The following is a 15267-nucleotide window of genomic DNA, read 5'->3' on the forward strand; positions in this document are numbered from 1 at the left end:
GCCATAGTCTGCTATAAAGCCTGAAGGTATAATTTTCATTCAAAAAGGTCACTAGATATATTGACAGAAGACAGGCCCAGTGTTAGACATGACATACTAGTTACCAGCTCAGGAAATCCCTTTGTCAGTGATTACTAGCATCTGGGATGTTATACCAGCAGAAGGATCATTTGTGTTTGCCCTGTTTATCACACTTTCTCCATAAGAAAACTCTTAAGATTTTTCCAGTGGTCTATAAGACACATGCTTCTGGGGCAAGCAAACCTCCATCAGCTTTGCACAGTACAGTATTTGTGTTCTTTTGATTTACTTCTATATACACAAAGATGTACTTTGATCAAGGTCACCTGTAAAGTAACCATGACTCTTTGGCACAGCTCATGGCAGAGAGCAGGATGTCTTTGTCTTCCTTTGTGGAGTCGGTATGGTTATACATTTCCCATGCAAAACTCCATTCTTTATCACTTCCCACTGCAACACCATAGCAGCAGACAGTTCTCCTAATTAAAAAGGGAATTCTGCAAAGCAATATTGAAAATTTATATTAATAATGTAAAATTCTTATATGGTTATTATTTATTAAAAATACTTTATATTAAAATTTATATTAATCATATAAAATATTATTAAAAGGTACTGTATTGTTGTAAAGTCAAAACCAGCAGTTAATGCATAACTGAAAACAAATGTTTATTTACAGTTAAAAGATGCACAAGAAAGGAAATACAAAATAGCAATCTAAATAAAGCTAGGAAATTTGTTTGCTTTGTTCATGATTTAAACATTTAAAAAGCATGCAGTTTAAAGGCAAACCAAAAATGTTTTTTAGAACAGTTGGATCAAGCTATCTTATGTACATACAGTGTCAAAGCCACTTTCACATCACAGCCCACGACATCGATCACACCATTAAAGAGTGTACGGCTGCATATAAGCATCTAATACTGCATATAAGCTTCTTTTTTTTTTTTAATTGGGTGGGAGTGTCAATCTGCTTGAAGGTAGGATGGCTCTGCAGAGGGACTTGGACAGGCTGGATCGATGGGCCGAGGACAACTGTAGATGGTTTAACAAGGCCAAGTGCCGGCTCCTGCACTTGGGTCACAACAACCCCATGCAACGCTACAGGATTGGGGAAGAGTGGCTGGAAAGCTGCCTGGACGAAAAGGACCTGGGGGTGTTGGTCGACAGCCGGCTGAACACAAGCCAGCAGTGTGCCCAGGTGGCCAAGAAGGCCAACAACATCCTGGCTTGTATCAGGAATAGTGTGGCCAGCAGGAGCAGGGAGGTGATTGTCCCCCTGTACTTGGCACTGGTGAGGCAGCACCTGGAATACTGTGTCCAGTTTTGGGCCCCTCACTACAAGAAAGACATTGAGGTGCTGAAGCGTGTCCAGAGAAGGGCAACGAAGCTGGTGAAGGGTCTGGAGCACAGGCCTTATGAGCAACGACTGAGAGAACTGGGATCGTTTAGCCTAGAGAAGAGGAGGCTAATCCAGCCACCAAGCCAGGAAACATAAAATTATTACTCTACCCTTAACTGGTTTAGTGGTGAAGTTGGTAGTGTTAGGTTAATGGTTGGACTGGATGATCTTAAAGGTCTTTTCCAACCTAAATGATTCTATGATTCTATGATCATTCCAGACAAGCCTTTTCAAAGTTTCTTCAGTGAATGCATCCAGTAGGAAGAGCCAGGTGCAGCACAAATGGAAACAGAAGGGACATTTCTCCATGCAACAGGCACCCTCCTATTACTCCCACGCCAGGGAAGAGTCCTCGACATGGTGATGAATTTCATAGCAGAAACTAAATGTAAACATTATCAGTGTAATACTCCATGTACAAAGGCCAAACAGAAAATTTCTCCTGTGGCAATGATGTGTCCCTGACATTAAGACATTGTCAATGCTTTCCAGTAATAGCAATGTATTCTACTATGCAGGCTATCTGAAAACAGTTTAAATTCGTGGTATTTTGGACTAATTCTCTGTAGGAGAATGGGTCCCATTGCTACAAATGAAATGTTTAACTTCCCAATGGCATACTATTAATCTGCTTAGCATTACGTAAGACCAAGATTGTAAGTAGAGGTGTAAAAACCATCTCCCATTAGATCAGGAGATAGACTTGGAAAAACAGACAAGTTTCTGGTCACAAAAGCCAACACTGGGTCACAGGCCCAAAACGGAAGCAGCAAATTCAAATTTAAATATAATTTGAGAAAAATTCCTCTGAGTTTTAGTAGACCGTCCTAGAGAAAACAGGGATGATACCAGCAGAAAGAGAGACAGTATTAGTCAGACAGAAGGCTGTATGACAGCAATCTTCAAAGCAAAAGGTAGAGACAAGTAAGTTATAAACTGTGGAAACTAACAAGAACTAGTGGGAATGAGGGAGAGAGTCGGGTGTTTTGCATGACAGACATCACTTGTTAAGAAGTGAAAATGCCAGATGCAGGGATTTTGATAGTCCTGTTGTGGGTGGGGGATTTCACTGGCATAATAACAGAAAGTGTGGGCATCTTTTGTATTTACTGCGAAAACTAGTTTGGATTAATTTTTACCTGGATATGTGCTGGAACATGAGGGATTTGCCACTGAGAATGACGCTTACTGAGATTGAGTGGTTATGTCAAGGTAAAGAATAGTCCTGCGAGGAATCTTTTTATGACAGATCTTATTTGAGTTAAGGGTCTAGTAATATGTTTCATAAACATTTCATAACATTGCAGAAAGAGGCCATGGTAGGGTGATAACAGGGTAAGGCTGCTTTGGCTAAAATACAGCTATTTATTTCACTACTGCAGGTGTTCCAACAGCTTCAAGAAAATGTTGGTTACTGAGTGTAAAGTTGTTGTGGGTGAAGAGTAAATAGACAAGCTCTGTGTATCGTTTGGGTGCAGCTCTGATGTTCAGCATTCAAGGCAAGCTGTATGGGCAGCCTACTATGGGACAATGGTCTACTCGCCGTTGACATCTATGGTGTCCCTGAAGTGGTTTATGTTGTATAGTTCACAGAGGAAGTCCACTGTGGTCCAGAAGGAGCTTGAGGTTATATTAGATGAAGGGTGGGGCTTATTAATCTTGATTTTTTTTTTCTGGGAGTGGTTGTGTGATTTAATATTACTGGCCTGCCAGGATTCTCTCATTTCTGGATCTTCGGGAAGGTGCAAAAAACTGCTGGGAAGAAGGGTAGATTGTTTCATGTTTTCCTGGAGCCAATGCAGAAGCGACATAGTGATTTCTTAAGTTTTGAGGACAACAGCAGTATATGGTTACATTTAGCAAATAATTAAAATATATAGCCACATTGTCCCTCCTCCAGACTCATCTCCTTCTTTTAAAAGAAGACAAGCCAGTAATAGCACCACAGAGAATACATTAATTTAGCTAGCTCAGCTTCACTCCTATAAGCAAAAAAGAGTAAAACTGAGAAACTGGCTGGGAATCACGGCTCTTGGCTTGTTATCTCCATGGAACAGATGAAAATGCACCGTATCAAGCCCAGTTAAGTTCTGCCAGGAACTGTTTGGAAATGTTCAGCTAAAAGTTGATCACCTTACCTGAAAGGGAAGAGCATTACACCCTTCCACAGATGGCAGAATCCTACTGGGTTCCACCTGTGGCAGAAAGCTATAGTGTGCTCTCAGAGTGGAGAACACAAGAGCATCTAAAGGGATCTGTCTGTGCAATATGAGTCAAAAGTTTATTGTGCCCTTTTCCTCTTCTATCCAGCATATGAAAAGCCTTCTTTTTAACTGAACAGGAACTGTTCATCTGAAACCTAAGAAGTGTCCTATCTCCTATGTTTTTTTTTCCCTAAAATGTGATCTTTTTCTTCACTTAATGAAATTCATAGTTGCATTTTTTTCCACACTTATAGCCATGACCAGACCAGTTAGCTCAGTTGGATAGAGTGTGGCGCTAGTAACACCAAAGTTCACGGGTTCAGTCCCTGCTCACTGCAGGGGGTTGGGCTAGATGACCTCTCAAGGTCCCTTCCAACCCAAAGCATTCTATGATTCATGTGAAGTGCGAGGCTGTAAAGTCCTTTTGAACTTATCTCAGTGCTGGGAAGGACAGTGAAATTAATCTTCTCCACCTAATTCAAAACCAGATCAGCTAATATATTTCACAGACTTTTCAGCTTGTCCTGGTTTTGGCTGGGATAGAGTTAATTTTCCTCCTAGTAGCTGCCATAGTGCTGTGTTTTGGATTTAGAAGGAGAATAATGCTGATAACACACTGATGGTTTAGTTGTTGCTACGTACTGCTTATGCTAGTCAAGGACTTTTCAGCTTCCCATGCTCTGCCAGGTGCATAAGAAACTGGGAGGGGGCACAGCCAGGACAGCTGACCCAAACTGACCAAAGGGCTATTCCATACCATATAATATCATGCCCAGTATAGAAACTGGGGGGAGATGGCCGGGGAGCAGCAATCACTGCTTGGGGGCTGTCTGGGCATCAGTCAGCGGGTGATGAGCAATTGCATTGTGCATCACTTGCTTTGTATATTATTATTATTATTGTTGTTGTTGTTGTTGTTGTTATTATTATTATTATAATATTGTTATTATTATCATTACTATTTTACTTTATTTCAATTATTAAACTGTTCTTATATCAACCCAGGAGTGTTTCTCACTCTTACTCCTCCGATTGTCTCCCCCATGCCACCAGGGCAGGGGGAGTGAGCAAGTGGCTGTGCGGTGCTTAGTTGCTGGCTGGGGCTAAACCACAACACAGCTCTTCAACTCATATAAGGCACGTAATATTCCACCAGGAAAAAAAAAGTATTTCAAATATTATTAATAGGGAAAGATAGGTGACTATTTTGAAAACAGCCTGTGAATTCAGCATAGCATTGTTGCTTTTAGTGTGGTATAGTAAGAATATTCTCTCTGGAACATAACAAAATGTATTTAGGCTATTTAAACTTTTCCGTTTAACTGCAAAGCACAGTTTGGTTTTTATGAGGATGATCACTATGAAACTATTTAAAAAACCACAAACATAAAAGTACAAGTTCAGTGTACTTAGCCAACTACATATATCAACAGAGATACAAGTAAGAACAAAAGATTTATTACAATTACAACAAATAATAATAACAGTAAACTTTAAATATTCACTCACCAGTGCCAATGCTATTTGACTATTGCATAGAAAAACACCAAAAGAAAGAGGGAGGAAAAGAGAATAAGAATTTCAATACATCATAAATTTTCTTTAACAATGCAATACTCGAATATAGAAAGTCTGATCCTGGCAGAGCCCAGACTCCATCCTCACAGACCAGAAACTTGACCACTGGGCTCCAATATCAGCGTAAGAACTGACAGCTGTTCCCAGCCCCTCTTTACGTGAATACAGAATGTGCAAGGCAATTTGATGGGCTCATCATGGGCAGATGCCTCTATCACACAAACATTGTTTCACTCAGTATTGCTAAGAGAAGCTTAGAAACTGAGATGGCATACATGACAGCCCTAAGGCTGTACTGCAACAAAGGGACTGGACAATATGGGATATTAACCCTAATCTGAGGTTCACCTGCTATGTGGCTAAACAGATTTTGGTCTTCATGGCCAAAATCTGCATCCTCCAGCCTGTAAAGTCTATGTAAAAAGCAATAATTATAAAATCATCACAAAGTTGGGATTTGGGGAAGAGGAGGGGTTGGAGGGGCGTAGTTAGGCTTAAATTCTGTCACTCTGTCGAGAAAGAAGAGCAGCGTATAGAAGTGTTTCTCATTCTGCCTCCCCCATTAAGAGCCCTTTAACTTTCCACCTCACTTACGCATGCACACCTCTAAGGCCACATTCTTACTTGTGCTCAGGGTTGTCCATCCACTTCGCATACAGTTCAGATGACAGGTTCAAACAGTCTTCGAGGCCCAGCCAGCATGCTGTTGTAAAAAGTTTTTCCAAATACACTCTTGAAGGGAAGCCAAAATAGCAAGAATAAAAGATATGTATTCTACATCAAGAGTACTTGAACTATGCTTGACCAGCACAGTTTCAGCATGATGCCATTAACCCAGGAGAACCTCTACTAGAAACAGTTGAGGTTTAATAAAAATAAAAAATTAAACTACCAATAACAGGTTCCTGCATCAGTACTCATGGAAATTAGTGAGGCTACCAATGTATTACAATTTTTCTTAGTTTTTTGTTTGTTTTATATCGCTCTTGGTAGTTTTAAGAGACTAGTTGCATCTAGTTCCAATCATTCTGACATGCAAGACTGTGGCTTCAGTAGCCTTGCAAAATGAACTATTTTAAAGTTCTAGTGATTGATCCATAAATTATATCTGAAGATCATTTTTTTGTCAGTTTTTCCCCAATGAGCAGCAGCCTGTTGAGCCTGTTCTCCCATAAACAAAAGCTACCACTCAGATCATTAAAGTATCATCTTTTATGTGCACTGAATAGACTGAAAATATCCCAAACTATCCCGATACTGCAGTTTCATTGGAGGTGTCATCATAAATAACACACACTTATAGGACAGTAAAAATAAGAATACAGTTACATTCAAATTAAAGCAGAATACTTACTGAGCAAAATAGTCATCTTCCAAAGCATTGACATTTTGACGAATAAAACCTGCATAATAATGGTATACTGGCAACATTCTCTTTAAAAGGTATTTCTTTTAGAAGAAGGGAAAGAAAAAATACTTTAATTTAGATGCAAGTTTTTATTTTACTGTATTTTTCTTTACTTACTCAGATTTATCCTAAAAATTTACCACTATCAATTTCTTGACAACACAGCACATTAAAATAAACTATATAAATTGTGTCTAAAATACAATACACCTGTACATCTATTCAAACTGGGACGTTACCATTTCACATCACTAGGACCTTTGAATTCAATGTGAAAGAAAAAAAAAATGCTCATTCTCAGACAAAAAGACAGAAAGTTCTCACATATTTTAAACATACCTTTACTTTTACAACTTAAGAGAACTACTATTGTGGGCTTGCACTTTAAACAAAAGTGAAATCTTCAAATAGAAGTCAGGGAAATAAGTAAGACAATATTATCTCAGGTAGCTCAAATATAGGAGAGAATCATCTCATTTAGTATCCAAACCCAGTTCCTTCTTTCTCTCCATGAAGATGAACTGGAAAGCCGTACAAACCACAGAGCATGTACATTCTATATCGCCTTTATACATAGCAGTGTTACTCCCGTTACTTACTACTGACTATTCACTACTGACTGATAGCTGTATTTTCCAGATACTCAGTTTTACAAAAACCTAGGATCAAGCTTAATATAAAGAATGTGAATAGATTTCTGCTTTACAATAAGAATTGCTTATGATTCAATGATATTTATCATTGACTAATGTATATAAGTACCTCCTATCTAAAAAAAAAGTTGACAATCATGCAAAGGGAATGACAAGAACTTTGATTCATCACAGTCATCATTACAGTCATTTTAGTCTGATTTATTTAAATGGTCTAATATCTTTGCTAACTAAAAAAAAAGGTGATACCTTTAAAAGTGGATATACTTCATAGTTCTTCAGAGTACTTTCCAAATTCTCGGGTACTAGGTTTAACAATACCACATTCCATATGAAGAGTTCATCTTCTCTGGCAAGGTACTTTGTTAGTTCAAGTGCTGTTTCAATCTGAATGTATCCAAACCTATTTGAAGATAAAAAACCTCATACTTGAGCATACCTCTTCACATTAATTACCTACCATGAATTTCTGTTTATTTATGAAACTGACAATAAAACATCAGGATACTGCATGGAGAGTGACCTAGAAAAGACATTGGAAAAATAAAATAAATATAAACCAATGGTGCCTTTAAGGGCTGAACTCTGAAAACATTTATTACAGAGCACAGTGCCACTATCAAAGTAATAGGACAATCACGGCACTAAGTGTGGCAATATGCAGACTGTATTCTGCTTGTGTCTGCAGGATACACTATAGGCATACTTACAGCATGCACCAGTCTCACTAGAACAAAATGAAGGAAAAGAGCACTGTTTTGAGTTATAATAATACATTTGTATTTTTATTACTAAACAATGTATTTTCATTACAGGTTCTTTTGTGGAATATTCATTATTGTAAAAACCAAACCAGTTAATTTACATACACACTATTCTTGGAATTAACAGCTTCAGCATGGAATTTCTGTGCCTTAGTGTGGAATTAGCAAGGAATTCATTCTTTCCCAATAAAATTCCAATTCAAGCCCCTCTCCTCCGAACCATTTCTAGTGTACTTACACAGGAGCACAGCTCTATACTTACTGTTACATTCCTTATTACGTACTAGGTTTGAGCTCTTTTATGAGAAAGGACACTTGTATGAGAGGAGGAATGGGAATTACTACTTCCTCCTCTCAGAGCTACTTCCACAGGCTTGGCGGAGGGGGGACGGTATGCTTTGGCCACCTTCTCCCTGAGCTCCCACATCATAGGTGTCTGATGTTTTGGGGATCTCTGGTATGTTTGAGGCACAGACATATTTATTGCTTCTTCAGCTCCCTACAGTACTGCTGACCTCTCTAGCACCACCGACATGAACAACTGAGTCATCCATCAGCAAGGGAAATGAAAGAGGTATTAAGAGTGATGCAGGACAGCATAGCTGAGATAGCGGAGAATAAATTAAGGAAAATTCAGCATGTTCATGCAGAATCTTTTTTTCTGTTACAACAAATATAGGTTAGTCCCTAAAAAACTCAGGACAGTGCCATTATTTAAAATATTTCCTAAGAGTTGGAACAAAAGTTAAAAGAAATTTTGAAAGAAATCACTCAGCACTGACGGAAGAATGGATTAAATACTTAACTCCCCCACCATTTTGTTAAAACAGCTGCTGTTCTTTTGAGGCACATATGGGTAGGAATGAAAAAGCAGGAGTAGCAATGTTGAATGCAGCCATGTAGTTTAGTAATTTTCTATGACATATTTGAAACTTACTTACTGTGTCAGTGCAAAAACATCATCTATCAGCTGGAACCTGCTGACAGCGGGAATAGCCTGCAGAAAGCGTTCATGTGGCATTAATAGATCTAAACATGTCGTTAAGAGTTTAAAAAAGCTTTACTATGCTTCAGACAGATAAGGCAAGTCCCTAACACTTTTTCTAAGCCAAAATCTTCCACAAAACATCACAAAATGGATCCTGCATTTTAAGCTGAAATTGCGTATGTGCTTTTATGGATGTTTATATATACAAATATACAGCTACATAATATATTTATATATATAAATATACAGCTACAATACATTAAGCACGGAATTTCAAGACCCCTCTTACTTGTGTGCTGTAATGAAAATTAAAATATGGAAATGCTGCATTTCCTAAAAATATCCTGGTTATATCATTTTGGTACATTTTTTCCTTTTGAGGCTTCAGTTCAGAGTACGTACTCAGATTAGTCCAGAGCAGAGTGCGTGGCACTATCATGAATTATATGACCAAGGCAGAGCCATGGGTGAACGCCTGCCTACAGCTCATGCTCTCGCAAGGACTGTTGGTCCCTCCTTGTCTCCTCCCTGCTTCCACGCCCCTTCAGCTCGGCCACTACTTGAGCAAATCTTCCCACTGGCCGGTGCCAAAAAACGGCCCCAAGCCAGCACACACCTAATTTCCTGCTGACTTAGATTTGCTGTGAAAGAAAAAAGCCTAGAAGAAAGGAATCCAGTGTGCCATAGAAAGGTTTAACTACACTGCGTGCTCTGATCAGCCTCGTGTCCAGACCTTCTGGAGAAGTTGTCTGACTGCACTGATTACTATTATGCTGAAAGCTTAAACTTCCTCACTGTTGTTACCAAAACCAATGAGCTGACATTACTACTGGAGCCTCTGACTCACTCTAGGGTTAGGCAACATTAAATACTATGCAACCCCATATCCAGCCACATGTTTAGGCTGTTCTGTACCGCTTTCACAGCCCAAGGTGTGGCAAGTCAGACGTGGGATGAAATCTAGTCTGAGTTATACTTTCTACAGAGGACTGAAAGAGCCCGAGTAGAACTGATTGGAACTTCTAAGAAAAATCTCCACCAAAAAGAAAAACCAAACCAACCAAAAAACCCAAGTCAGATGATTTTTTTTGAAATTGCACTGGCAGAAATATTGTGCTTTGAGGAAATGTGGAAATAAAAAGCTTTCTCCCAGCTTTCCTTCTCCAAGGTTACCTAACAGCAGATAAAGTCACACATCCATACCAATAACCCTTTGAGCCAAATTTAAGGGATTGGAAGAACCATAAGCTGTTAAGACAACTTTGAAGACAGAATGCCATCTCATGTAGTTATTTTTCGTGCTTATGTGAAACTATTTGGGCCTGTTCCTCCTCCACTATGGAAGGCTGCCAGTGACTTTAGTGATGCAATGGTGGATCATTTCTTCTTATGTTATACATGAGTTTCTCATTATTCCAGGTTTTCATCAATGTGATTAGTGGTACGAACTGCAAGAAGAAATACGTGGAAAGAATCTGTTTATAAGCTTCAGAAAACAAATACGATCTTACCTTTGGATCATTTTCAAGCAAGTGTGCTAATCTTTTTAAGTTTAATTGATCATAGTTCACTCTGTAGTATCCACTTAAATTTACATTTAGCAGGATCCAGTCATATTCAGACTCCGATACTTGCATTTCAGGAAACACTTCTGTAAAGTGATATTAAAATGTATCATTTTATTTTCTGTGCACTGCTAAATTCTCCTGCATTTATCAACACTGGACTCAGTGCTCCTCTGAGATCTGAGACACAAGTTTCAGGCTGGACTCAAAGAGAATCCCCCAAAAGCTCAGTGCACTTGTGATCTCTGCTCTGCACAGCAGAACTTCAACAGGCAACTGACCCCTCAGGTACTGGGCACCTTGAGATGGCAAAGGGGAGTCTGAAGACCCACTTTTTTCCTACCCTTTAGCGCATAGGCAGCTGGAAGAGTTCAGAGATGTTACCCAAGAATAAACAGTCTACATGAGGAGGAATACCCTTACATGCCTGCTGCAGGGCATGCATCCCCAGCATGCCTGCCACTCCCAGTGCTGCTCCAAATGGGCTTAAGCTGCGCCAGGGGAGGTTTAGGTTGGAAATTAGGAAAAATTTCTTTACGGAAAGGGTGGTCAAGAATTGGAACAGGCTGCCCAGAGAGGTGGTGGAGTCCCCATCCCTGGAAATGTTCAAAAAACGGGTAGATGTGGCACTTGGGGACATGGTTTAGTTTAGTGTGGACTTGGTAGTGTAGGTTAATGGTTGGACTGGATGATCTTAAAGGTCTTTTCCAACCTAAACAATTAAAAAAAAAAAACAAACCCCAAACCAAAAAAAAAAACCCAGAGCCAACAGTACCTTACAGAAGAACTGACTGCTTACCAGTATTCACATAAACACAAATCAAGGAAAGCAAAACAGCTAAGTTCATGCAAGAAACAAGTAATCAAAAATTTTATTTTAAATAAAAATCCTGTAGTCCTTTTGAGTTCCATCACTCACTAAAGCCCTCCTTCTGTAGTCCCATTTCATCTCACTACTACCTACTTCATGTGTGCTTGTCCGATTACTTGCTCCTGATATCCTACAGTACAACTGAAGGAGCCAGTGCAGCCTTGAAGGCTCTATGCAGCCTCATCAGAAGAGGATTCAAATGCTGCTTTAACTGGCTATGCTCATCCTGATTTAAGAAGGCAGTAAATCCTCTTAAGACAATAAATCAATATTGGTGAGTAGTCTAGACCCAGCACTGCTCTACTCTGAACAGAAGACTGAAACTTCAATGTGTTTTGACAGAGCAAGTACTACAGGGTTCATCCTCAGTCATCTTCACAAGTTAAGTGAGAGGCAAAAGTGGCACATGACAGATACTGGCTTAACCATTTAAAAACAGCATGGGTGGCTAGAATATGGACTAGCAGTACTTCCCCCTATAATGGCATATTGATTCAACACTCTGCTCAACATTAAGAGCACTTTCGGATCCAGCTAAAATAACAAAAACTATGCTGCTCCACTCCCCAGGCTGAGTGAAATGTTCTGCCATAACAGCACCCTTTTCCTACTGTGTCTTCTTTTGCTGCACAGACATGTGTCACTCAGGGACAATTGTATGGGCAGGGGCTAAGTACGTAGACATTGCCTGAGGAGCCCTAAATGAACAGGACAGGCTTTTAACACTGCACAGTGCAGTGCTGAATGAACATGCTTGGCTACCGGTAGCAGTCCAGCTTGTAGCTTGGACTCTAATTTAATCTGTTCAGAAGTAAGATAAATTAGGTCCTGCAGAGCTATTTGCAGTGAAAATACACACACACAAAATCGTTTTTGAGATTTTTCCTCGTTATGCATTGTTATGCCACTGCATCAACTATTCCAAAATTCAAGCTGAAATTGTGCTTTGCACCAAATCGCTCATTTTCATTTACCAAAACCATTCTCATTAATACCTCTGAATGACTACATTAACAGTTCTCCACCAGAAGCCATTTCAACCTCACAGGAACAAAATGGTAACTGAATTTAAAATTACCCTTAACATTTCTACCTTTGTAAGAAATCATTTGGTTTATTTATGCTTCAGAAAGTCAAAAAGGATTTTTTTTTTTTTTTTTAAATCTTAAAATGTGAATGCAAGTTCCTTGACTGAATAGTCTCTGGTAAGTTTGATACTTTGCTTTCACATACAAGTGAAACATGTTTTAATCCTGAATTACTACTTTATCATAGTCCCTTCAGGCAGATGCAACATGATGAGTTTTTTACATCATTTCTGTAGCTCTTAAGTGACATGATGGGTGAGGAAATGGAACTGTTATCACTTCAGTAATAAAAAATTAGCACATGACATTAGTCCTTCCAAGAAAGTGCTGCCTAACAATTCTTTTCTGCAAATTTTCTAATTTTTCAACTTAGCAATCACTGGTTTCTTTAACTTGAAATCTAAAGCATTCAGAGGAATAAACATCCACTGCTTGCTTGTTTACTTGTCCATATACTGTGAAATGATCACTCAAGCTATCTTATTGCCTCAAAAAGAGGGAAAGTAGCTTTTAACCACTACAAACAGAGGATGGAGAGGTGGGATATGCACACAACATACTGTATTTTTGCTTTTAAGCATTCCACAAACACATCAGCCTCTGCATCTCCTTGTAACTGATTCAAACCTGATAGAGTTCAGGGCTGACTTGCCAAAGAAAAATAATTACCCCATTCTAATGATTACATTTCATCTTTCTCAAAAAATATAGCTGTTTATTGGAAAGCACTGAGATGAGAAAGAACTGAATTTTTTATTTGCTTGGAGATGGCCATAAACTCATTTTTCTATTACAAGCCTTTAAAACTTTTTAAATTGTACTCTTTTGATAAAAGTATTTTTTCATTTAATTTGCATAAAGAAATGAAATCACACAGCATTGAAAACATTAATTTTCTATTTTTACAGATATCCATGTGTGACAATGTTGGGTCACTTCACACAGCTGGTATTAATCTTTTTCAGTCTTCATATCTACTACTTGAGCTTGATCATTTTATGATACATCACAGCTGAGATCCCACCTATACTCAAAAGCTGTCATTAACACCAATGGGATCTGCTGGGGAAAGAGTAGTACAGAAGCATGAAGAGCTAGAAGTTTGGATTTGTGCACAAAATGACAAAATCAAAATTGTTGTGGAAATCTCTATTCATAATACGCATTCTACCATATTATTAAAAACACACGCTGAAGTTTGATGCAACATAGAAAAACCCAATATATTAACATATTTGAAAATCTATTGCTATTTTAACATAAAATTAGCACAATAGATAAACACAGACATTTCTGTAATAAAGTTTTATCTCCTTATTCAATTCAAGTTCTGTTCTTAGACGTGTTAGGTGTGTTTTTATCAGATGGTTTTAGCATGTGTGAACAAATACATTACTTACTGCTGCTTTTATCTAGCCACATTAAAGGTTGTGATGATCCATTTCTCATCCAAGAAATAGGAATAATCCACGTGTTACTTAACAAAAAAGATATAATATAGTTAGTTCTTCCTCTTAAAAAAAAACCCTCTCAGCTGATGTTAAACTAGACTGCAGATGAGTTCCTTCTTACAAGAATCTCCCATCTACCTTCTCTCCTCTCTGATACACAAAACCTCAACAGATGGTGCTACTTTTGCTGGATCAGCACTTAGGTTCAGCAAAGATAAGGGAGTTTTAGCATGGATTTAAATAGGCGCGCATATCTAGACTACTGTTCGATGCTAGGTGTTTGAATACGACTGTATCTCTGTAATCTGGCTTTCCTTCTTCAGGAAGGAGAATTTTATTCTCCTCACTTATTACACTTCACGCTATTTCTGGAGAACATAAAGCTCCTTTTCAGAAGGGTATCTACTAAAAAATGCTCCAGGCAAGCAATACAACTGTCATTCTGACAACTGTAATTTCCTTTCTGAGGGAATGTAAACCTCTCTGTGAAAACAGATGAAAGCTACAAAACCCTGAAGTTGCTCACAAAAATGAAAAATTCTGTAATATTTGTCCTGGATTTGCTTAAATTCACGTGCTATTGCCTCTTGCTGAGACTACAGTAAAGGACTTAACATTTGTAATTTGGAACTCCTTATATTAGCTAACCAAAGATGCTGAATGGACTAATCTTCTGCACTTCCTGGAGCTTGGAAGCAAAGGAAACTCTGTGGTACTTGTCAAAATTTCTCTTCTGGCTGTATGACCAGCAATAGCAGCCAGGGAAAAACTGCTTTGGGCTTTGCCATCCTTTATACTTTTTCCCTGGGTAAGAACGCATCCCATGGGCCCTGTCCATGCATTCCAACACTCATGACAGCTGCTGAATTTCATGACATTTCAAACTCTAGCCATGAGTTTCCGAAGTGGGTGACCAAAGGCAGCTCCTTTTATCACTGTTTTTAGGCATCTAAATAAGCAGCACAGCTTGCAAAAGCACCAGGGACTTGGCAATGCTCACTGACAGGAACTTTAGAGCTTGGCAATGCTCGCTGACAGGAACTTTAGAGCTGCATGTCAGATACTTAGCATTTTCTGAGAAAGGTGTCATTTATGTAAGTACTTAAATGCAATCTGTTTGCCCTTGCCAAGCAGAAGAGACTGAGAATATGTGCACTGGAAAGAAGCTACAGTATGGTTCACCCAGGTCCCCAGTCTGTACAACTGAGGGATGGGGAAAGAAGAAATTTCCAGGCAAAACCCTGCCCTGCAATATATTCATGGCCTATGTCTGT

At 38.9% G+C, this 15267-nt stretch overlaps 1 protein-coding gene across 1 annotated transcript in view; it reads right to left on the minus strand.

The window, feature by feature from the left end:
- The window catches only part of LVRN (laeverin), a 40934-nt gene that overhangs the window by 4821 nt on the left and 20846 nt on the right, over window positions 1-15267 (minus strand). The window contains exons 11-17 of the mRNA XM_075726757.1: window positions 13943-14019; window positions 10530-10669; window positions 8972-9027; window positions 7516-7669; window positions 6560-6654; window positions 5830-5937; window positions 348-518 (exon numbers count right to left, since the gene is read on the minus strand). Coding sequence (XP_075582872.1) covers window positions 348-518; window positions 5830-5937; window positions 6560-6654; window positions 7516-7669; window positions 8972-9027; window positions 10530-10669; window positions 13943-14019 — 801 coding nt within the window. The remainder of the gene's footprint in view (window positions 1-347; window positions 519-5829; window positions 5938-6559; window positions 6655-7515; window positions 7670-8971; window positions 9028-10529; window positions 10670-13942; window positions 14020-15267) is intronic.

This window comes from Pelecanus crispus, chromosome Z (genome assembly GCF_030463565.1).
Source record: "Pelecanus crispus isolate bPelCri1 chromosome Z, bPelCri1.pri, whole genome shotgun sequence".
Classification (NCBI taxonomy): domain Eukaryota; kingdom Metazoa; phylum Chordata; class Aves; order Pelecaniformes; family Pelecanidae; genus Pelecanus; species Pelecanus crispus.